Genomic DNA, 24560 nt, shown 5'->3' on the forward strand with positions numbered 1-24560 from the left:
GAGAGAGAGAGAGAGAGAGAGAGATCAAGGGAGTGAGAAGGGGCGAGCGGGGTAAAAGTAAATGGGCCAAGCAGCAGTCTCATTCTTGCTGTGTGAGATCACGGAGAGGCAGAATGTGTCGGGATCTGCACGACTACTGAAAACAAGACTGAACAAGACACAAGGACAGACACAGAGAGGAAAAAGGAGGGAGGACAGAAGGACATAGGGAGGAAGGAAGGAAGGAGGGAGGGGGAGGAGACCTGGAGGAGTTTTTGGGATCTTTTGGGATCTACTCTCAGCAAAGGAATCGAGTTGGCAAAGTGTCTCACAGGGGCTGAGCTACAGCCCTGCCCTGGAGTCAGCACAGCCGCCTCACTGCAGCAGGGACAAAATGAACTATCTGGTGAGTGTGTGTGAGTGAGCATGTTAAATCACTGCCTCTGTGGCACTGTGTAGCTTTTTAAAAACCCTGTGCCTTTTTTGGTGTTTGTCTAGTCCTTCATCCCCTGTGGTTGAGTGTGTGTGAGAGAGTTTCAGCAGGACCTGCTCTGCCCCAGCTGTGCACAGACTGAAGTGGGGAGTGAGGGGGGGTGAGGGAGACTGGAGTATGAAGAAAAGGAAAATGTGGAGGGGGAGGAGAGGGAAACCGGAGTTAACATTTTCTCTGCGGATTCCTACCTTTTGTTGGCTCTCAGCAGGGAGTGTGTGTGCGTGTGAGTTGGTGGGAAAGGGTTTAAAGTCAGTACACACAGGTCGAGGAGACTTCGCTGTCCTGTAAAGGAATGTGTCAGAGATATTAAGGACTGAAAGAAGTTTAAAGTTAATGCTTAGAAACCAGAGCAAATTGGCTTGATTTCTTTTCAAAACAAGGGGAGAAGGTAATAGCCAATGAAAGAAGAAATGACCCCAAAAATAGCAAAAAATCAGTAAAAAAAAAAAATACAAGAAAAGGTTAAAAAAAAGGCAGACAATATTTGGAAAAAAGTGACTTAAAAACATATAACAACCCTTTAACCAAATTTTAAATATGTTATTATGACAATTTCTTGCAGTTTGTAAAACATTTCTTACTAACTTGCTCATTTTCTTTTTTCCATCTTTTTGAGAGAAATCACACCAATTTGCTCAGGAGAAAGATTTAAATACTTGAGAAAGGCATCTGAAAGCAGCACATGAAAAGTGATGTTGCCCTAGGTTTCAAAGGGTTAAAGACTTTTTGTAAGGCTACTAAATATTAACAAAAACATAAGCTATATGCTTTAATAAATAAGTAAAACATGAAAAGAGAAAATGAAGCAAAATTGTGACATTTCTAGGTCGCATATCTGAATACCAGAAAAAGACTTAAGTAAAAGTTTGTGACTTGATGCTCGTAATCCCCTTAAGAGCTTTCCTGACTCAATCCCAAAGATACACTGTGCGTGTTTTCCTTTAAACTTTCTTCCTTGACTGCATCGCTACACAGCAGAACTGGAACACAGCAGAGGGCCGTCGTCCGGTTTAAGGCAGAAAGAAAGAAAGGGGAGAGAGAGGGTGGTGGAGAGCCGTGGTCTGTCTTTCTGCTGACTCAGAGGAAAGTGGAGAGAAATGAAGGTTTTATGGCCAGAGGACAGAGGCAGCCCATCAGCCGGCTCAAAGAGAAAAATGCTTCAGTAAAACAAGAGCAGAGAGACGAGGAGAGCAGAAAGAGAGGCAGGGCGAGATGATATGTGCGAGTATTGAATATGACATTGATCGAGTGAAACAGAGAGAGACAGAGGGGCTGTGTGAGAGGAGGAAGAGAATAATGGTTTGCTGAAGAGGAGAGACAGAAAGAGAAAGAAACTGGCAGCAACAGTCCTTCCCTGCTATTGTTTGAAAAGCTTCTGCGTCAGTGTTGGCTCACAGCTCATGTCATACCAGTGTGTGTGTGTGTGTGTGCATGTGTGTGTGTGCATGTGTGCATGTGTGTGTGTGTGTGTGTGTGTGTGTGTTTGGGGTAACTACACAGCCAGGAATGTGGCAGACGGTGAAATACTGTGGAGGACATCGCTGTGTGTGTAACGAGTAATTACACGCCAGTAATTAGTGTGTAATTAATATAAAATAACACTCCACTGTGTTGGAACTTGGAGGCAGCCATGTCAAAGCTCTTCTATTGACTGTACAATGCTGCCATGTTGTGTCGGCTCATTCTCACTGATTATTCACATTTAATGACCATTTATTACTTTTAGTGGATAATGAATAGCTTATATGTGAAGCTTATGGTTCATTTGTTGCTGCAAAACCTCCAGCATTCAACTCTTAAAAAAAAGGAACAGCTAATAAAGAAAGATAAATTGCGGATCAGTGTTTTTTTTTTCCCTGGTATTTAAGATCCTATTAAGCTGTGTTACAAGACAACAAGTAGATCAGTGCATTTCAGATCAGGACCTGAACCTAGTGGCTAACTTTGGTACAGTCCCGTTAACTTCTGATTTGATTCTGTGGCTGTTTTTAAATGGGCTATAACCATATCTATGTATGCATGCTGATAATCAACACTGGTCAACCGGAAGAAGGTCCAATAGCAACTAGCTGAAAGGGGACATATCACCACCTATCGTGGCAGAGTCGGTGTCTGTATACTGGGACAAGGACAGCTGTTTAATTAAATGGCCTAATCCAGTCTGACATACTTCTGTCAATAAATCAAATTTCTCCCATTGCTTATATACTAGAATAAAGACAGTAGTCCAATTAAATGGCCTAATCGAATTTTAACAAATAGCTCAACTTAACTGTGCATGAGTGTTTTCCTATAATGCACTGCATTTTAGAGACCCCCCAGTCTGGAAATGTAAAGGTGGTGCTATAGTAGTGTGTGATGATGTGTGTGTGTGCATATATACAATATATATATATATATATACACACACCACTTAAACTGGAGGAATATGTGCATTTTGGGGGGACTATTTTCAGCAGTGGATTGATCTATATTTGGAGCAGTAATGAGTATATCTGGCAGCAGGACAGTGGATGTAATGAGGGGACAGGCAGTACAATGGTGTGGCTCACTGATGTGTTTTTAATAGTTTTTGGACAACAATGGAGCTCTGTGGCACAGAGGAAGACGTTTAGATGTTCAAACAGCTTTTATGCTTGAGGCATAGTTAGTCTGTAACAACCACAACACAAACAGCATTAAGCTGACTTTTCTTCCCTGATTTTTGTTAAGATATGATACATACATGCATTGCAATCTGAATGTAAAGATATGAAAAGTGGAGCGGTCCTCATTGTGTCAGTACACATTCTTTGCCCATGTATTCCTCCTGACTCACTGACTGAGTCATGGAGGCCGAGCTTACAGCAGGAATTCCATTCTGTCTCCTGCATTACACACACACACACACACACACACACACACACACACACACACACACACACACACACACACACACACACACACACACACACACACACACACACACACACCAGGTTGTTTGGCTCCAGTAATTAGCTGCCCACCCCCATCTACCAAACTTTGCACATACGGATCCACTGAGCTCAGTCATCTTCACTGACCCCTGAGGTAAAGCACACACAGGTGTCACCCTTAAAGTCAGTGAGTGAATCAGCCAATCAAAACACAGGTCAGTCAGTCAGTAAAGTTCGGTTATTTTTTCTCTAATTTGGACATCTCTGAGATCCTGAGTTAACCTGACAGTTTGTCCCAGTCCAGAAGCACAAGTCGTTCTGTGCGACTCATACATGCCAGCAAACGTGACTCAGTAGACACAGTCACCTTTGACCCAGATACCGAGGGGTTCTGGGACACGGCACAGAGCACCTGAAAGGATTAGAAGATGCTGGAGATGGAAAGTTTTGGGCCTCGGTAATCACACTGAACATTTTACCAACATCAGTATATGACTTCTCTGAAAGAATAAAGATGATGCAGTTTGAAGTATAGTAATAGTTATTGTGTCAGTCTCATCAGTAGTAACAATATTATAAATATTTTATTGGTGTTTTACAAGTATGGCTGTAATGCAGGTTAACCCTTTGAAACCTGAGCAAATTTGCTTGAGTTCTTTCAAAAACATGGGAAGAAGGCAAAGAGCAAGGAATAAGAAGTCACTGAATAATTTGGAAGAAATGAGTAAAAAGCACAATTATTTAAAAATCAAAACTAAATGACAACTAAACAAAAACAAAATGACCTGGAAAAAAATATAAATGTAGTTTTTCCCAACTTACTAATTTCTTGCAATTTCTGGAAAATTTCTTACCAAATTGCTTTTTGTTTTTCGCCCATGTTTTTGAAAGACATATCACCAATGAACTCAGGCTTCAAAGGGTTAAATACTTGTGAAAGGCATCTCAAAGCAGCTTAAATTTGCTGAAATTTTCATGTATGCTCGACATAAGCGGGTACGTCCCTCCTGTTGTATCCCTGTCTTTCACCAACTCTCTGCAAGACCCGATGCTACAACAGTGCTACATGTTGAGGTTTTTGTGGGCACCTCTGTCTATATTTTTTTTGCCATTTACTACAGTAATATTTATATTAAAAAAAATCAATGTGACAGAATGCTTCAGTGTTGCTGGTACATGAAAGATGCCATTAGATTTCAACTTCTAAAAGCTCTGTTTTTTCCTGTCTAGAAAATATCCTTTTTGAAAAGGATCTTGTCTGTATGTGTGGCCATGCAGGAACAACCCTCATTTACATTGATTTATTATTGATTGATTTTAAGTGTTGCGGCATGTGGTGCTCAGCCTGCACCTGCTCACAAGACCTGAATCAGGGAGGATGGGATTACACGATTAGCATCTTAAGCCTCAAGACCACCAAAACACCAAACTTTTTTTAATAACCACAACAAAGAATCAATTTGTTTAAAAAAATGACAATTGTTTTGTCACATCAACTTTCGTGAGTCTGTAAAAACTACCAGATATGACCATAGTCACTTTGGGCATAAATGCTGCATCATCTTTGAGACACATTGAGATTTTGACCAGTGCTGAAAGACAAGTATTTGTCCTGTTGTGGACTGACTCATACCGCTCTGGTCATGGACTGCCCATTAGAAAGAGTGTTCCCATGCAAATTAACATTCTTAGTGGTCATTAGTCATCTCCCAGAACGTGCACAGACTGGATCAAATGTAATGTCATCACTTATTAACAGGTCAGGTTGTTTTCCCAGACTATTCTACTATGTTGTCTTTATAATTAGCATGAATAGTATGTCCCTGTTTTACAGCTGTGCACACGTCTGTAGATGGATTTAAGGCAACACGCCGATTCAGTTGTTACTTTAGCTCTTTCCAGTTGTAGAAAGAAAAGATTTGGTCTAGGATGCCTCTTCTTCTAAAATGGGACCTATTTTTCTGATGTATAACAAAATAATCTCAGCTCAAAGGTCATTTCTGTTGCTCCTGGTGGTCTTTGGGCCCTCAAACGTACCTGGGAGATGAGACTAAACCTTTTTTAAAAGTGATGTACTGAACCTTTTAGCTTATAGTTTTACAAATTTGGTTCCCAAAGATCAGGAATGAACTTCAATGCCAACCTGTGGTGTTTGGCTGAATTCACCAGAAAGACCCACAGCATTGGGAGGAAATATCAGGTTTTATTTTATGATTCGCGTTTTGCAAGTAAGCAAAGTGGAAACACAAATGGTAGATTCAGCAGGGTAGTTTTGCTTCTGTAAGGGACTTGGATAAAAAAGTCTTAGTCAGGAGTGATGTGCAAGATAGATGACAAAAATGAACTCCATCTCTAAATATCTGCAGGTTCGTATTAATATATTCAAGGTTGCTGAAAATGTTACATTTTATGGCACAGTGTCCACTTATTTTTCAAGTTTAGGAACAGGCTGAGCACAAGTATGTATTTTATGTGATAAGCATTGAGGTAAGGGCACACTGAGGAGTATACACAGCATTTGCCCATTTCACCTTAATTCTAACCTGAAACTTTCATGGACTTTTGAAGGAATACCTCAAGCGTAAAATTATCATTTGCATAACAATCACACATCAGGTGACACCTTGAATTTGTGAAGAATGTTTTTTTCCCTTGCATGCCTCTATGGTGAATGAAGGATTAAGGCACCGAGTGAAGGGCCTGTCTTCCATAGTGATGGTTAAAACCACAGAAGGATTAGATGTATTGAAATGGTTAAGACACTATGGCTTTCCTGCTGATGTCTCTCTGTGAAGTGTTCCCCTGTACAGGTGTTCAGCATATACCAATATTTTTTCCTGTGGTTTCATAGTACAGTTGCGTACAGTGAGCAGACAAACAACAAGCTATGAATCACTGGATGTTTTTCCCCTCTGCTCCGTGCTGAATCATTGAGTCAACACTGCAGTCTCAGCTGCAGCTTTCTCAACAGATTTATGTGAGTGATCAAAGTGTCACAGTTCACCAGTGTGGAGATTTACGCCCCTGTGGTTGTGAAACCATTTTAAACCATACACCTCTGGTCGCTTGTTATTCCTAGCATTTCTGCGGAGATACAGCATTACAAAATGTTGATGCATTAATGCTTTTCATGCAGCTTCATGTCACAGTGGGTTTGAGCTTCTGTGTTGTGTTCCAGTGTAAAGGAGGCTCCAGCACTTCATCATAAGTGTGTTTTGAGCAGAGAAATAAAGACTGTAATCTCTCTGTCACCACACACACACACACATATAGTGATCAGAGGGTGTGTCTGCAGGGTTTAGCTTCAGTCTTTGCTACCTATGTAAGTGCAGGTTAGTAAAGTCCATAAACACAGGTGTGGGCAGCTCTGTGGACACACACACTCTCAGATTTGCTGTTGCAAATAGCACATACTCATTCCTCAAGGTGTTTGGTCACAGTCATGGTCCTTAATACTCCAAATTTTCTCATTTCCAATCAGAAATGTGTTTACAAGATCATGTGGATAAATGGATGAATGAAGTGGAACATAAAGTTAATTCAGTCTGATAGATGCTCCAATTCAATATTAAAGAAAGTTACTTGTGTAAAAGCCAACTCTGAACCGTATTAAAAAGAATTCTTCTTGTGTAAGATGTTTTGATTCTTCCACCCTCCATTTCTGGCTGTAGTGTGTAAGGAGGAGCTGCTTTGAACTAGCCAACTATCTGTGTGTGTGTGCGTGTGTGTCTGGCAGCTAAGTTTCTATTAGGGCTGTCCATCAACAGGTTAAGCAACACTCAGGCCACGCCTCGGTGAGCCTCTCCTGTGCTTCAGGCTACACAATCCCCGCTGTTGTTTCTGCTGTTAGTCACAGCCTGAAGGCAGGAATTCCTCAGCTGGGATCATCACTTGTTAAAGCAGCAGCCTTAACTAGCACTTAGCAGAGCACATAAAGCTGGGGCTGTTTGGAGAAGACAGATTGTGGGGTAGTTTTTAGCACCAAAGGATGCAAAGAATGATCCATAACATGCATGTCTATTTATAATCTGACATAGTTGTAGTGTGAGCCTTAAAACTGAAAGATTTCTAGAGGGCTCCTCAAAAGGCATCATAAGGATAACTTTAGGGACCATTTGAATAGGGTCGCCTCCCTGAAAATCTTCAGGAGACTTAAGAATTCCTAGGGACAGATGCAACTTTGGTGTCCATCAGAACTATTAGAGGTATGTAGAAACAGCATGCCAGCGCTCTCACCAGCTAAGACGCATATTGTTATTACCCTTATGGAGAAAACACACGTAGAATTAATATATTTATTCCATCTGGAGAGAAACAGTCAGATGGTTAGTATGGTGCTTATATTTTCCTACAAAAATGATTGTCAGAGTTTTACACCAACACTCTCAACATGTTTGAAAATTTCTTCTTATCAGGCCAGTGTCTTCCAGTTGAGGTGGTTACATAAGCCATTTCTATTTTTATTGGGCCATTTTTCTGATTATTAGTGGAATATGAGGGTTAGGCTAGAGTATTATTTAATATTTCATACCTTCATACTTAAAATTTCACCAGGGTATACACAGTATATGACGGTGTAAGTGTGCGCCACTTGGTGTTGGTGTGTCATTCAGCTCAACTGCCTGTACCACCAGTAGAGATTGGAGACTGAGCTCTGGTGGTGCATGCTGTGCACTACATACAATGAGTTTACTAAAAAGAGGAGCAGATGTATTTGTGACGTTATTTAAAAAGATACCTTCAGGACTTCTAAATACCCTGGTAGACCGTAATACCGCCCAAGCCTAATTTAGGTTCATGTTAATGTACCGAGTGTTGCAGAAGCCAAGATATCCTGACTTTTAGTCCCCAGTATTGATAAAGCTCTAATGCATTTCCGATAATGCAACTCAAAAGTGTCTTGTGTTAGGGTTGGGTTAAGCTAGAACAGAAAAACTTCATTAGACTGAACATGTCTGAAATCAAAGGTATTTGTAGTTGTTCTGGATGTCACACTTGAAGGTGGAATGAAATTTCATAGAGACATGATGCCCTTTATATACAGGTTATAATGGTGTACATTTTTAGACAGTCTCTCCCGGAAAGCATTTATTATTGCACTTTGTTGTTTACATGAAAATTTCAAACCCAGCTTACTGTCTCACCTCCACACACCTGGTCAAATCACAGTGTATTGTCAGACTTAGCATATCTCCTCCAGAGCCACAGAGACATGATTAGGGCTGTAACCAACTCAGGATTAGCTTGGTCAATTCAGGTATGGCTGTTCAATTCAATACAAATATTTGCTTTTTTTCCCCCTCTACTGCTTTGTTCCCTCCCTGCATGTCTGCAGCTCCCTGTACCAAAGAGTAGCGTGAAAGTCAAGGGCACTTACTCCGCAGCAAAATCTGGGGGTCAAAACGTCTCCAGGAAGAGCAAAAAAGCAAAAAAGAGAAGAAAATGACTGCTCGAATTAAAGCTATTTTAGTCAACTGAGGGGTCTGCGACCAATGATTCGAATCGCTGACTTTCAAGAGGCAGCCTTAAACATGATGGATCTGTTTTCACAGGTGGCAGTTAACTGATCCTCATGGGTAACATCGGCAGAGTGCCCCTTTAACGTTCACAGAGTGTCCTCCAGGTTCTGCAGAATACACAGCATGCAAGGTTTCCTTCAGAACTGTGTTTCTAAGAATCTGGATCATTGAACACTACAGCTTTCCACTAAAACAAAATCTAACTCATTACTGTGCCCACAGAGCAATACTGACTAAGAAATTATAGATGACTAATACAGAGAGTGTTAAGATGAAGTCCTGTGGGCCTGTAAACATGCTGTAAACGTCCCAGCTCCAGCTCCGCTGGGTGGAGGATTCTTTCTGCCGTCGTACAAATCAGCCGTGCACTCACAACTATTTCTCAACAACAGTGTGACGTGCCAAGTCCGGGAGAGAGGGAGGGGGGAAGGGAAGGACAGACTGAAGGAGAAAGAAGTGGAGGTTGAGAGGGTTGAAGAGAGAGAGAGAGAGAGAGAGAGAGAGAGAGAGAGAGAGAGAGGGTGCAGAGGGAAGGATAGATGGAAACAAAGAGAGGAATGAAACAGAATTGCTCTGCTTTATTTGTCGGTTTCTCGTCTTTATGATGAATTCAGCAATCTGTGTGTGTGTGTGTGTGTGTGTGTGTGTGTGTGTGTGTGTGTGTGTGTGTGTGTGTGTGTGGTGACACCTCTGGAATGTGAGGTAATAGGAGAGTTGTGTGTTTGTATGTGAAGGCAGTGGAATGCTGTAGTAAGTGGGACTCTGTGTGTGTGTGTGTGTGTGTGTGTGTGTGTGTGTGAGACACAGAGAAAGAGAGAGAGAGCGAGAGACAGGCCCAGGCTCGCTTCAACAGGCACACAGACACACACACCTCAGCTATGCAGTGATACACACATTTAGCTCCACAAAGACATCAGGCTGAGTTACAGTAGAGTATCTGCAGCTGGAGTACTACAAAAATCCCCAACCAAAAATAAATATTTAAATGCTCTAACTGCATCTACCAGAGGACCCATATCTTTATATTTCATGTTTCACTAAACCAAATAAAAAAAAAAAACAGAGCAGAGTTAGTACCGTGCCAAACACTAGAAGACTATATTACCCTCAGACATTTTTTAGGTTTTTAACTCAGAATCAAACACACATCAGGTCAGACATGTTGTACAGATACACTTAAATGCAGTAAAAACACAACCTGAGACAAACTATATAAACAACAGAATTTGCTTGTGGAAGAAACCAAAACACACACACACACACACACACACACACACACACACACACACACACACACACACACACACACACGGGTTTGTCCATTTGGCTGTGTCCCAGCCGAAAGATCTCTTGTGTACTGCGTGTCTCTTAATGACTGTTTTCTGTCGTGTGTGTGAGGAGACAGAGAGTCTTGTGTGTTTTTGCCTCGTCCTTGTACCTCATCGCTTTTGTGTATGTATCTGATTGTGTGACTGTGTGTGTGTGTGTTTGTGTGTGGTATCATCCATGACAGCACCAGCACAAGTCATGTTTTGCTCATATTTTGTCACATAACAGAACACCAGACTGCAGTGTTTTACTGCATAATGGATTAACTGAGGTAATGAGAGGAGCTGCTCTTTATTGTAAATGCAGTATATAATCACGTTGACTCTGGTAAAACAGATAGATACAAATCATGGAGGACGTCAGAGAATGTGATGGCGAACACTCTGGTGAGGTGACAGGATGTGACAGAGGTGTAACAGCAGAGTGTGTCCTCTCCAGACAACCCTCTGTCATCTCAACAACTTTAATATAGCTAAATACACAGCTGCTGTCTTTAATCTGTACAATCATGGCGTAAAGGGTTTGGTGGCTGTCTGTCCCACTCCACATGTTGGCTGTAATGCAGTTGTGCCACCCTAAAAGACGACTCAGAAGAAGAGACTGTTTCTGTTCAGGTGTTTCGCTCAGGCCTCCAGAAAGTTCACTGGGCTTTTAAGTGCATTTTCGTAGAAGGCAACAGTGGAAATACAACCTTCATGTCCTGTCATGTGATGCCAGAGGGACAGAGCACATTTAAGTCCTGCTCCCTAAGGGGGGGGGCAATCCATTGCTCTCCATTTACTTTGTATTGCTTGAAGGTACCTCTGTGCCTTTTCCATCTGCTAGCAAACAACAGAAAAATGTTTACTGAGCTTGTGTTTGGATGCACTACCAACAGCGTAAAGAATCCAGAATTACATTTTTATAAGCTTCTGAAACAAAAAAAATTGAGTGTTTAAGAGGACAAAAGTTGATACAGAAGTGAGGGCTGAGCAGAGACAGTGGGTGAAGCAGTGGGATCCTGATTCTTACTGTACCTTACTCTCCTTCTCTGAGAGACATGGAGTGCTAAAATATACATTTGACTTGCTGATATCAAATGTTTTCAGCTAGTTAGAGGCACTTTGTTGGCTTTTTACCTTTCAGTTACATACTATGGCACAGCTAGTTTTCTTCGTGGTGGGTGTGGCTTCATGCTCTGTCTTTATTTGGCCAAAAAAAAAGACTTTTTATCATAGTTACTTTGTGAAAGGGGGAACTGTAAATCAGTGGATATGGGTTTTTTTAGATTCAATCTCCATGACATGACTCGTTTCACCATTAGTATTTGATATGTTTTGACACGGTAAGACGTAGTCTCAAACTTCTGCACCTCAGGTTGTCCCACTTTGTTCTGCCTAGCTTCAGATAGCCCATACTCCTCTGATTCACTCCAGGCTGCAGGGAGAAGTGAGCTTTGTGACTTACTGCGTGAGAGTTGAGAGACTGACAGAACAGATGAACAACCGAAGAGAAGGAAGAGGAAGAGCAGATATGAGTTGTGACTGCAGCAGAAATGGCAGAGTGGATAGAATAGATGGAGAAAGAGACACACGGGGGGTGCCATAAAGTGCCTTTTTGCTTTCTGCATTGTGAAGAATAGGCACACACGCACACACGCACACACACACACACACATACACATACACACCTACTCAAACACATAAAACCTCTTGTGGCAGGCTAGTATTTGTCCCCAGGGGTCAAACAGGAGGCAAGAGACAAAGGACATTAAGCCACACACACATGCACACACTCACTCACACAGATGAGCGACCTGTCTATAGTGAGCTCGCTCCACCAGCTGTTCACATTACTTTCTCCTCACTGGACATCTCTCTGTTTCTCCTCTCTCTCCTCTTTCTTTTATAGCGTTGGAGTTGCTGGATATTTAGGCGAAAAACTACAATAAAACAAAAAATTATTTCTTTTACTCTTAACATTTAAATGTGTTGTCACATTACCTGTTAGTTATAACACACTAAATGCTGCTACTTCCAAAATTTATTTAGAGCTAGTCTAAAGATGTTGATGCAGTTGGGGACTTCACTGGCAGGGTCACTTTCGATCAAACTCGCATGCATATAACATACAGTGAAATAAATGCCAACCAGCAGTCCATGCAACTTTTAATTACTTGATTACTGATTACTTTTTTAGATTAATGTATTAATTGTTTAGTCGTCAAATTTCAAATATTTCCAAGAGTTCAAAGTTATCTTCAAATGTCTCATCCTTGTCCAAGATGATTTCAATGATATAAAACTTTAAAAAGCAGAAACATGATTGGCATTTTGCCTGATAAATGGTCGGGTGGCATCACATTGTGTTTTGATTTATGAATAGTGTGTTTAACTTACCTTTGAGGTAGCCTGTTTTCTTTTTATGTGTAAAAATCTTTCTGAAAAGGAAGTTGTCCCTTAGTCAGACATAAATTTTGGTGGAACACAGGATGTGCATTTGCCCTCTCCATTCCCAAATAAAACATGAAATTACAACATGACAAAATTAAAGCATTTTCATCTTAAATTATAAAGAGGAGGGGTTGGGAGGGGATTGCAGGAGAGTAATCTTATACCCACTTTTCCACCAAAATTAGCATGTGCATGTGGGTTTTTTAAGCACAGGTAAATCTGCTTTTCTATTGCTAGTAGAGCAGAGCTGTGTACACGGCTCTGCAGCAGATGGGCATGTGTGCATGTGTGGATTGTTTTGGTGTGTCCATGTAATGTCAAAGATAGGCTGGAGAAAAGGTAAACAGTAGACTGCAGCATGGACAGAGGTCTGTGAGAACTTGACCGTGGTTTCTTCTCTGTTTTATTTATTCAGTCTCTCTTTTAAACTCGGTGCAGACTTATTTGGAGTGATGTTTTTTAGTGCTGCTTAGGTGGAGACAGAGGGTAATTAGTGGTGGCCCATCATTGCATCTCATCATTTAAGGAGCTGAAATTAGTGTGTTCACCTGGATGTTGTGTATCCATCACTGCAATAAATACCCATGTAGAGTGCAGAATCATTTGACCCAGGTGTGAAGCTGCATGCTGATTATACACTTTCCCATTGCAAAAAAGCCAGATGTTAGCAGGGTTTGGCTTTTTTGTGCAGTGGAAACTAGGCTTTTATTAAAACAAGATAAGCTAAGATGGACACTAGTTGACTAAAGCTTGGATTTTTACACAATTTTGTCCAAAAGGTGTGATGATTGACTAGAATTGCACATGGGTGGTTGATTAAGTGATTTAATTCTAAATGTTGCAAAAATCAATTCTCCATAATATTACAGGGATTTTACAGCATTTCTCCTGGAGACATGGTTCATGTTTCTTGATAGTTGCAATGTTGGAGCAGAAAGATGTTTTGTATCAAGTCTCCATGAATGATGATTTAATCAAAGTATGTACTTAGACATATATTGTATATGCATCAGTGTTTATATGTTGTTGGGTGAGGAGAAAGGTTGGAAAACAACCAAGGCAACAAAGCAGAAAAGTCTTGTTATGGATTTTCTTGCTCAAAGAAGTAGCACAGTGACAGAAAGGCCAACTTACAAATACCAGAGTGCACCAATGTTGCTGCAGGCTGCTGTTTTCCTTTGAGAGTTCTGGAAGTGAAATCTTCATCAGAGTCTCAGTGCTTCACTTAACCATCAGCCCTTTAAACTCCTTTGTCCTTATTCACCCTCTCTTTTGTGTGACCGCTGCTCTTTCATCCTCTGTCGTCTCCCTGACCAGACGACGCCATTGAAGTTTTGGCGTTGCTCTGTAGCAGCTGGTTGTCCTGGCAACGGTCGTTGTGGTAACATCACATTGTCGAGGCCTGATTCTGCATGGGTTTACCCAGAGAGTCTGGGTAATGTGATTAGCTCCTACTGTTTTCTCATTTCTCCACAGTCCTGGACTACCTCTGTGGAGTGGAGGAACAAGTGTCTGCTTGATGGCTTTCTCACGCTGATTAGTAGACGTGGATGTTTACGGGCTTCCAGCCATGTCAACACACAGCTGATTGGGCTTTTTAAGGGATGAAACTGTGAATTTAGCACTCACAGCACTCAATTGGTGTTTAGGCTACTGTGTTTACTATTAGAGCCTACATAGAAAAACCCTGACAACACATGCCATTTACTTTCTGCTCTGCTGGTCTGTCAGGTACTTTGGTCCAGAGCAAATAAATAAATGAGACACTTGAGACATTTGTCCTCACACATTGCAGACCACAATATACTGTGTCCTCAAGGTTTTCACACATCTCAAATTTTGAATTTGGACCAAAATGGATCTTCTGGAACAAAAAAAAACAAACTTTTGTAATTAAAATTTTTTTTTAAACCAATTTGAAAAGGACCTTTTGGAAAGCTCAAACTAGAAGAGCCAAGTGGACCCTACTGTGTCCTAATTCTTTCTTCTGCAAAGGCCAATGACTGCTGACTTGACCCTTGTTTTGCATTTCATATGCAAATGTCTACATGTAACATAAGATGCCTAAAGGGAAAACTACAGCTTTTTCTAGTTGTCTGTTTTCTGTGAACTTACTGTTAGAACCACAGTTGCAATCTGACAGTACTGATGCTCATCGGAAGTGGTCCTAATTGACAAATAGTCCGCCACTGTGCTCTATAACTGTACAAAAAAAGAAGAAAACTGAACGATCATTGCATTATGAATCTGCTGTTTGAAATAAAAACGTTGGGTGCTTTTGTTGGACATGAGTCTCAGCTGATATCTCGTTTGAGTCGACCAAATTAGAAGCACATCCTGAATCCGATAACATGTCACTGTGACATGACCTGACACCAACCACACCAGCAGTTGTTCAGCAGTAGTGATAAAATGTTAAGAATACATTTGGCAGAAAGTAAATCTGAAAGTGCATGCTTGTATTCAGGCAGAGACCGTGTCGTTCACCAGTGAATCAGTCAGACTTTAGTTTTCACAGAGCTGATGTCGTTCAGTCATTCAGGTGTGGAATTTAGTCGGTAACCATAGAAATGTCTGGTGTTCTTTACAGAGAGGTATGGGATGGAAATGTCACGGCTTCGCATTTCTGCTCTCTCTGTCCTCCAGCTGCTCTCTGCTTCTGTTTTATAAAAATCAGGAGAGATTCCCACATTCACTCTGTTTGTTGCGTCAACATGTTCATTTGATGTTGATACACAAGATCACTGTCGTAGAAAAACTGCTTGGAGGAAGAGTTCTTGGCTGGTTATTGTTAGAAATGCTCAAAATTATCATCTATGTAATACCTGACTTTAAGTATCAAGACCAAAAGACACATTTCTACAAAACTAGTATTTAATATGTCTGATTAAATAATAACTTAACTCTTTTCTTCTACTGCTTTCAGAAACATTTCACAAGTATGTAAACCTTTAACCTTTTTTTCAAAAACATGGCAAAAAAAAGCAATGAGAAACTTGGCAAGAAAGGTTTCAGAAATTTCAAGAATTTGGGAAAAAAATAACTGAAATGACAATGTACTTAAATTACTAACAAAAAGTAAACAGGAAGTGTCTTTAGTTTTAGTCATTGTCCATTTGGTCAAATCTGTCAGCAAGCATGAGGAGGCATTGGTTTATGTGTTTATTGAGACTGGGATGTCCTCACAACAGTGAGTCAGCTTCCCTCTGAACTTCTGTAGTCTTTTCCCTGACAAACAACCCTGATGTAACAATAAAAAAAACTCTGATGTAATAATAAAAAAATAAAAATGATACTGAAACTAATAAAAACTAAACAAAAACTAAACATTTCGAAACAATAAGAACTAAACTGAAATGAGGAAACTCACTCCAGAAACTAACTGAAACTAAACTGGACCGGAAGCAAAAACTAAAACAAAATAAAAATGAAAATTTAACACTTCCAAACAATAGAAATGAAACTAAAATGAAGAACTTCACTCTGTAAATCAATGGAAACTATATTGAATTCAAAACAAAACAAAACAATAAAAAAACAGTGAAAAATGCAAAGCTTTAATAACGTTGATGATCGTGATGGTCAGAAAACAGTTTTCCTGAAATCATTCAGCCCTCAGAACCTGGCACTCGAAGTGAATGAGAGACAGAGCGATAACAGTGTGCTATAAAACACTATACAAACTAATTAGGATAACTTGAACTTGACTGGGTGTCATTATCAAACGGATCTGTTTTAATGGCGGGTACATTCGGAGACACACTAACTCGTTTCTGAAACTTGAGCTGAATCTTTGATTGGAGAAACCCAACTGAGATTCACGAAGAGACAGAAATAGAGTGAGCATGAGAACCTATTCAGGGTGACTCCAAGACCTCAGGGGTCGGGTCACTGACTCATCGTCCAATCAGGAGGGTGTGTGAATCATCCTCAGCGCACTTCCTGTTTCTCTGGAATGCACCAAAGCGGGGGATTTCTGTCTTTTGTGTGTGAGTGAGTGATTCCTGTCCAGGCGTCTACCTCATAAAAAGATGCTTTATTCGAACATGTCTGAGAGATGATGAAATTGTGTGTCTGTGTGTGTGTGTGTGTGTGTGTGTGTGTGTGTGTGTGTGTGTGTGTGTGTATGTGTGTGTGTGTGTGTGTGGGTGTGTAGTGTGTGTGTGTGTGTGTGTGTGTGTGGGACAGACAGTGACCTAAGTGTGGCCTCAATAGCTGTGTTCATGTCTCTATAGAGCCTTAATGAGAGAAAAAGCAGAGACCAGACAGAGAGGTGCATTCATCTTCCACTCAGCACTCACACGACAAACCGAGTGTCTCTGGAGTGTGTGCACATGCAGTGCACGCTTTCTGATAGTGAAGAAACCCAGAGGGAGAATAATACAGAGAGAGATAAGGCACATTATATTTGAAGGAGTTCAACAGTGAGTATCATGGACTGTGATACTCACTGTTTAGAGATGTCAGAGGAACCAGCTGTTCTGTTGCTGTTTGACAGAGAAAACAAATGATGATCCTGGTAGTTATCAGTCGTCACAGTCACCTTACAGTGTAATATATTGAATCAGGATTGGTACACAATGGAAAGATGAAGGCGAGAGAGTGTTTCAACATTATGGAACTATCTGCTCCATAATAATGGGGCTGAGGGATCTTTGTCCCTCTGACTGAAGGATGTCAGAAGAGTCTGAGCTGTGACAACACGGTGCATCGAGTAATATTAATGATTTAACCCTTTTAGACCTGGGAAATTTGGCTTGTTTCCTTAAAAAAGGGGGGCAGAAGGCAATGACCAAATTAAGAGGAAATGAACTAGAAATTAGCAAAATAAATACCTGAATATTTGAAAAATAAAAATAAACAATCAACTGATCAAGTTAAAAAAAATAAAGAAAACAAAACAGGGAAATGACCTAAAAAAACCAAACATAACAATTATAATAATTCTATAAAAATAATTTTAAATCTATAATTATTACAATTTTAAATATGGTTCTTTGGAAATCTTTTCCTTGCTTTTTTTTCTTGAGAAGTTGCTCATTGCTTTTCATTGCCTCTCAAATGGTCAAAGATGAGACATAGTGGTGAATAGCTGCATTAAGTGACCAGTGTTTCACTGACTCTCAGGTTTCTGTTAGTGTGCTCTGTTGCACCTGTAGCCACACCCAGCAGTGATGTCACAGTGTCCTGACACATCCTGCAGCACACTTCTGCATCACCGTCGCTAGTTCTCTGATGTTGGTTTGGCGTGTCTGTCCCTTTAAACTGAGATTTAAGGTGAGTTCAGAGAAACTGTCCTCCCTCAGCAGCTGAATGTGAAAACAGCCCTTGAGTGTCAAACTCTGCACAGTGAAGTTTAAACATGCCAGTGATGGAATGAGAGGCAGTGCACTTTGACTGGAGGGCGACTTTAAGTAAAGTAGAAGATGACAAGTCAGACTGAGGAGTAGTAGAAAAGAAATCTGTCTTTTAATCACAAAGTAACTGGATATCGCATACCTGTTGAGTGTCTGGCAGGTACTTGTTTTGTTAAAGGGAATTCTCTGTGCATGTTAACACAACTAATAAATGAAGTGAGTAAATTAGGGTAGAGAGTCTTTCCCTGTCTTGCTGCAGCCCACTCTGAAGTCATGAAAAGGCCATCATTGCAGTGAAAGAAAAGTGTGATTGTAAATCTTGAAGCCAATTACATGGCCTCATTTAGATGGCCAGTGCTTTGTACTTAAGAAGGTGTGTGTGTGTGTGTGTGTGTGTGTGTGTGTGTGAGAAAAGTTGGCACAGGGCCAGTACAGGCTGTACTAGTCTGTGATGGTTGGGGTGAAACTCTGACACAGAGAGGGAGGAGAGCCGGCTGAGTTTAGACGTGGACGACAAATATTGGTTTAGTTTCAAAGCGTTCCAGACAGACTGAGGGGGGGTGTTTCTGTTTGCATGCTGGGTTTGTGTGTGTGTGTGTGTGTGTGTGTGTGTGTGTGTGTGTGTGTGTGTGTGTGTGTGTGTGTGTGTGTGTGTGTTTGTGTGTGTGTGCATTTGTGTTATGATTTACTTTAAAATTGAAACAAGGCTTGAGCAATATCTATTTTCTCAGTTACGGAAGACTGTAGAGGCTTAATTGCCTTGTTAACTTATCGTAAAACACTCTTCATTCAAACTCAACACAAACAAAATAAAACTTACCCAAACCATCTTAGTTATTCTAGTTTGTGAGTCCACTGTTCCTGCAATCACCAGCTCCAGTTTGGTCAAAATTAAATCCTTAATTCACCAAGTCAGATTCCCCACGGTCTTTCTGCTGTTGGTGGCCACTGGCTGTTTATGTACAATGAGTTTAATAGAAAGAGGAGCGCCTGTATTTCTGTCGGTATAAAAAAGCATACCTTTGGGATTGTTAAATACCCTGGTATACCATAATACCACCCAAGCCTAATTGAAACTACCAAGTAACTGTATTTTCATCTTGTATTCTTAAATTTTACCATTTCTATCATGTGGGAGTTTAAGCTTTTTGACCCTAGTGTGAGTGTACTGCTGGTGTGTGTGTGTGTGTGTGTGTGTGTGTGTGTGTGTGTTTGTTTGTTGCTGTGTGGACAATAATGAGAATGCATGCAATGCAAAGCAATACCCATTCTGTTCACTAAACGACAGATCAGGTGGTTTTTGAATATGAAACACACTCATATTTATCAGAACTCTTGATTTTATGGTTTTATGTTGTTTGTCAAATGCACCACTTTATCCATGATCAAACAGTATTAGTAGTTCAGTGTCCTTGTACTTTGCCCTCTGTTGGGCTGCACTTAACACATGTACTGTAAATTGAAAATGAATTCGAAAATGGTTGTAGCTCCCGCCTCTATGATGTGCGCAACTGTGGAACTGCAGCTGTGTAATTTTTAGTTTGTCTCACATGTAAGGACAGACATGTCCTCCTTGGCTTAACACAAGAGTATCTATCAGAGCTGGTGGGTTATAACTCCATACTACATGCTAGGATTGGGCAGTATGTAATATTTCATACCTTCTGAACCTCCTTAAATTTAATTGAAGGATATGGTATATGACGGTATGGTGTTCAGCGCTGAAACCCCCCACTCTGACGGCGAGTGCGTCCTAAAAACATAGGACCTTGTGAACATAGATCCACTCTCCAATCTAACATAAAGTTTGGAAACAATAAGCTGTGTTATCTTCCTCCACTTTTATGCACTGTGTTGCTTTCTCTGCAGTTCCTCTTGTTCAACACAACAAACCTACAGAGCTCAGATATCTAACAAGCCGCCCTTGGGACAACATGTTGCTTTATTTAAACTGCATTTAACAGAACATGAACCAGTTGGAGTATGCAGAGTAGATGTCTTACATATTTCTGTCTCTCCTTTTTTCTTCAGAACGTGTTGGCCAAGGCGTTGTATGACAATGTGGCGGAGTCTCCGGACGAGCTGTCTTTCCGTAAGGGTGACATAATGACGGTGTTGGAGCGTGACACGCAGGGTTTGGATGGCTGGTGGCTCTGCTCCCTCCACGGTCGCCAGGGCATTGTCCCCGGCAACCGTCTCAAAATCCTTGTCGGCATGTACGACAGCAAGCAGCAGCAACAGGCTACACCTTCTACTCCAGAGCCAGCAGCTTCCTGTCCCTCTTCCCAGGTGCAGAGACCCCTCCCGCCTCTGAGCGCCTACGCCAATCCAGCACCTGCTCCGTCATTGGCTGCCATAACTGCTTCCTCCTCCGGCTTTCCCAAGAAGCCCCTCCCCTCAGCTCAGTACACGTCTATGCATCCGGCCTATTCCGCCCCCAGCCCCGCACAGCCCAACCCTGACTCCGTCTACATGATGCCCCCCTCCCACGGCCCAAAACCAAGTCCACAGAGTCTGTACCAGATCCCCTCTGGCCCAAGTGGACTTCCCCCAGGACCCCCCAGCAAGGCCTCAGCTCTAGCCCAGAGACAGTACCAGCTGCCTGGGCAGGACATCTACCAGGTGCCCCCCTCTGTAGGGCCGGTGCCAGGCCAGGGAGCGGCCCCAACCGGGGGGACAGGAGCTGGGCAGGATGTGTACCAGGTGCCGCCCTCCCTGGATAAGAGGAACTGGGAGAGCAGCAACAAGCCACTGGGCAAGGTAAGGATGGAAGGAAGGAACTGTCTCTCTAGAGAGACCTTATTGGATGGAGATAGTATGAAAGGCGGGTGAGGGTGAAAACAAGGCACCAAGAAGGAACGCTTTACATGACAGACAGTAATAAGGGAAGAAAGAAGGATGCAGTTATATTAATGACGTCAGTTAAAAAATTAAATATAAAAATAACATAAATAAATGTAAATATTTATCAAAAACAGCAAACATAGCTAGAATATTCATTCTTTTTGCTGTAGAAAGCTGAGGTTTCCATCTTCTATTTCATTGTGTTTAATGCAAGCAATGACATTACTGCACTATTTTGTCTGTTTCTGCATTTAACAGTCTTTTGGATCATTATGGTTTTTAAAAATTTATTTTGGTAAAATCTGATGAAAAACATGTCCTTTTTTGACACAGTTTAAATACTTCTATTAGTTATTGTGGTTTATTCACTTATATAACTATTTAGCTCAGGATGTACAGATTTTAGGGATATGAAGCATTTGAAGGCACTGACTGACCATTTCTGTTGCAGAGTTCAGAGGGTTAATTGTTTCTGTCCAGAGCTGTGGATGTTTTTGTATCATGTACACACACACACAAACTCACTCACTCACACATACACACAAACACACACACATTTCCTGCTATTGTCACTGCTTTCTGGGGTGTGTGTGTGTGTGTGTGTGTGTGTGTGTGTGTGTGTGTGTGTACAGTATGTGTCTATTTTTTTTTTTGTGAAACCAATAACTCAAGGTTGTTCTTTGTTCTTTGTGAAAATGTTGGCAGATATTGCACGGTTGTTGGATATCAGCCAGTCAGTATCATCTGCAGTGCTGTATCACAGAGTTGTGAAGGTGTGGTCTTTCACCTAATGAGTAGCCAACTCTAAACTGACTTTCTGGTTAGTTGTCACACTTTGGCTGAGCCGACAGATTCACACAGTTCAGAACAATAAACAAAGTGTGAAAACTTAACAGAACACATTTTTAAATAATATTTTACAGTACATTACAAGACCTGCACCTGGTGTCTGGGAGGAAGTGTTATCACAGTGGCATGTGAGTTAAGAGGTTTAATCATTAAAGGAGCAAGATTTTCTCTTTCTGTTTTCTCACAAGCTGAAAAGATATTTTGCTGTTAAAGCTGCAATTCATGACCATCTTGAGTGCAAGAAACACTCACCCCCTCTTAGTCGCCTGTGAACCTCCTAGTTACTGATCTCATCAGTCTCATCACCAGATAATTCCACTGGCTGATCTCTAATCTCTGGCAGTGCACAAGAGTGAAAAGACATTACATTGGTGCATTTATATAGTTGCTATTCGCTCATATGCTGTCGCCACCTTGAGTATTTTGCTAATGACTTTATTATCAGTGGTGGTGATGGAGAAAAAGAAAATGTTGATTTAATAATTCCTAACAAACCATAGAAACGCAACAAAATGAATTGTTGTCATGCTGGAAAAGGGGTTAAATTCTTTTTTCTTTTTCTTTTTTTTTTTTAAAAAAAGAATTTAAGTCTCCACACACCACACCACAGTAAAATAATCGGCTGAACAGTGAACACTTGGTGAGAAGGAAAAGACAGAGAGGAATACTAAGAGAGCTCAGAGACAGGAGAGGTAGAGAAGGAAAAGACAGCAGGGATGACAAAAGACAAAAAAAACGCTGACAGAATAAACAGTAGGCTGTGTGTGCGCGTGAATGTGTGTGCTTGTGCTTGTGTGAGTGTGTGTGCGTGTGGAGGAGGACCGGTGAAATAATAAGATTGTTAATAATTCAGCCCTGATCTTGTGGTTGGGTGAGTAAGCACTTCACTGCGCCAGCAGGTGACATGCTTTTTGTGTGTGTGTGTGTGTGTGTGTACGTACTCTGGGGAAGCCCCTCCAGGCCTGCTGCGGTGCAGTGAGCCATAGTGATATGTGTAAGCACCACTGTGAGCCAGAGAATTGTGTGTGTGTGTGTGTGTGTTTAGATGGGGATGTGGGGTCCAGCTGCTCCCCTGTTCCTTAACACGTGACCTCATCTGTGTTCCTCTGTCTGTCTCTCACGGCTTCATCATAAATTCATTTCCAGTGTTTCTTTTTAAGCTCTGACTCTCTCCCTAAGCATCATGGGACACTATAGGTGGACATGTTGTGTCTCAGACAATGTTGAAGGGGTTTACTTTATATTGGCTATGTGAGTGGGGGAAGGATGCTGCCAGTCTTATATTTCCACACAGCTAGCATGCACACCGAGCCTTGTGATCAGCAACTGCAATTAGATCAAATCATTGCACAGTACGAATGATTTTTAAGGACAGCGTATGATAAAAGTTTTTGTTTCCTTTAATGTGTTTGAGGTAGAGTCTTTTGTCTGCAGCTCCTCACCCAAAACATTTCATCCCAACTCGCCAAATACTGCCGCTTGGTCAGTGCTGTTTACATCCATATGTACGCAGGATACGCACGGTGTATCCTCCTGCATCTGTTGGTGATGTTCCAGGATGCCGTGTCAATTTATGCCTGTTAAATGCATTGTGTCTTTTCAACATACCCCTCTATTTTTAAAGGAAATGTACAGCTTCTGATTGTTAGATGCATTAAGTCTTTTTTAAACATACTTACCACTGAAGTGAAACACCTTGTATTTACATTTATTGCCTTCTGCAACAAAAGGAGGTGGTGAGGTTTAGAAAAAAACATGGCTTACCTAAACATTCACACGGAAAGCGAACAAGCTTCTCAGTGTTTTTCGGGCCGTGTTATAACTTGACGCTGCTCAGCAGCGCGTCATACTGTCGCAAAAGGTGCCTTTTTGCATCTGTAACAGATGCCAAAATCAATGACCAAGTGCTGGTATTTGACAAGTTGGGAATGTTAACGGACTGCTTCATCCAACAGCTCACTGTGGCTGTTTGTGTTTGTGCTTTGCAGTATTTAAAACTGATTCCTTGGTCGCACTGTATGTTTATATTGTGTTTTTAATATCAAACAACACCTTTGTCAGTACTAACTCTAATACCCTGGGCAGTTTTATTGGTGATATTGTAGATTTTTTACCTAATCATAAGGCTTTATACTAGTTTACGCATCTCTTTGTTGTTTAATGGTTGACCATTAACCATTTGCAGCCCTTACACCTTCGTCAGTGCTTTCACTGATTGTCCATTGGATGAGGTTATACGTGTAATGCTCTGCTTTGAGGCCAAAGTCTAACTACATATGACTACATGATCAAATTTGCCAAACCATGCTCATGGAAAACAGCCAAAAGTGAATGAGGAGTGACAAAGGCTAAGTGGTGTTGCTGCAAGAGCTCAATAAACATCTCACAAAATGTACAACTTGCAGCTACCAACCTCTTCCAGCACCAACATTTCCATTTATAGCCAATGCCTGATATTCCATAAAAAAAATGCCACGACATTTCCTGAGATCATGCTCCCTGGAGGATAAACCCTTTAGAATTTCATGAATCATCATGCAGAAAATTAAGTTGTCTTAGCTTCAATCCCGTTTCTTTTAGGATCCAGTAATACATAAATCATTGATTTTTCCCTCCAAAAGGTTCCCATTGTAGGATAGAATGAATATTATAGCATGTAGCAAGTACTCCCAATGCAGGGCTGTTGGTGTTGTTTGTAGAGGCTGGATGTGGTTCCATATGGGTCTAACAGTTTCATCCTAATTAACTCTAAAGGGAGTGAAGTCATACCGTGGGTCTAGGAATTCACTAGGGACAGAAAAATTTCCCAGAGGTCAGTATATGTTTACCTCTGCAGTCTCACT

General features: G+C 41.1%; 1 protein-coding gene across 1 annotated transcript; it reads left to right on the forward strand.

Moving 5' to 3' along the window:
* The first annotated feature begins 49 nt into the window (after nt 1-49).
* Nucleotides 50-20856, forward strand: LOC121950148 (breast cancer anti-estrogen resistance protein 1-like). Its single transcript, XM_042496067.1, has 2 exons — nt 50-385; nt 20056-20856. The coding sequence occupies exons 1-2, from the start codon at nt 374-376 to the stop codon at nt 20854-20856; spliced, it is 813 nt and encodes a 270-aa protein (XP_042352001.1). The 5' UTR covers nt 50-373.
* Nucleotides 20857-24560: the final 3704 nt, after the last annotated feature.

Source organism: Plectropomus leopardus, chromosome 11 (genome assembly GCF_008729295.1).
Source record: "Plectropomus leopardus isolate mb chromosome 11, YSFRI_Pleo_2.0, whole genome shotgun sequence".
Classification (NCBI taxonomy): domain Eukaryota; kingdom Metazoa; phylum Chordata; class Actinopteri; order Perciformes; family Serranidae; genus Plectropomus; species Plectropomus leopardus.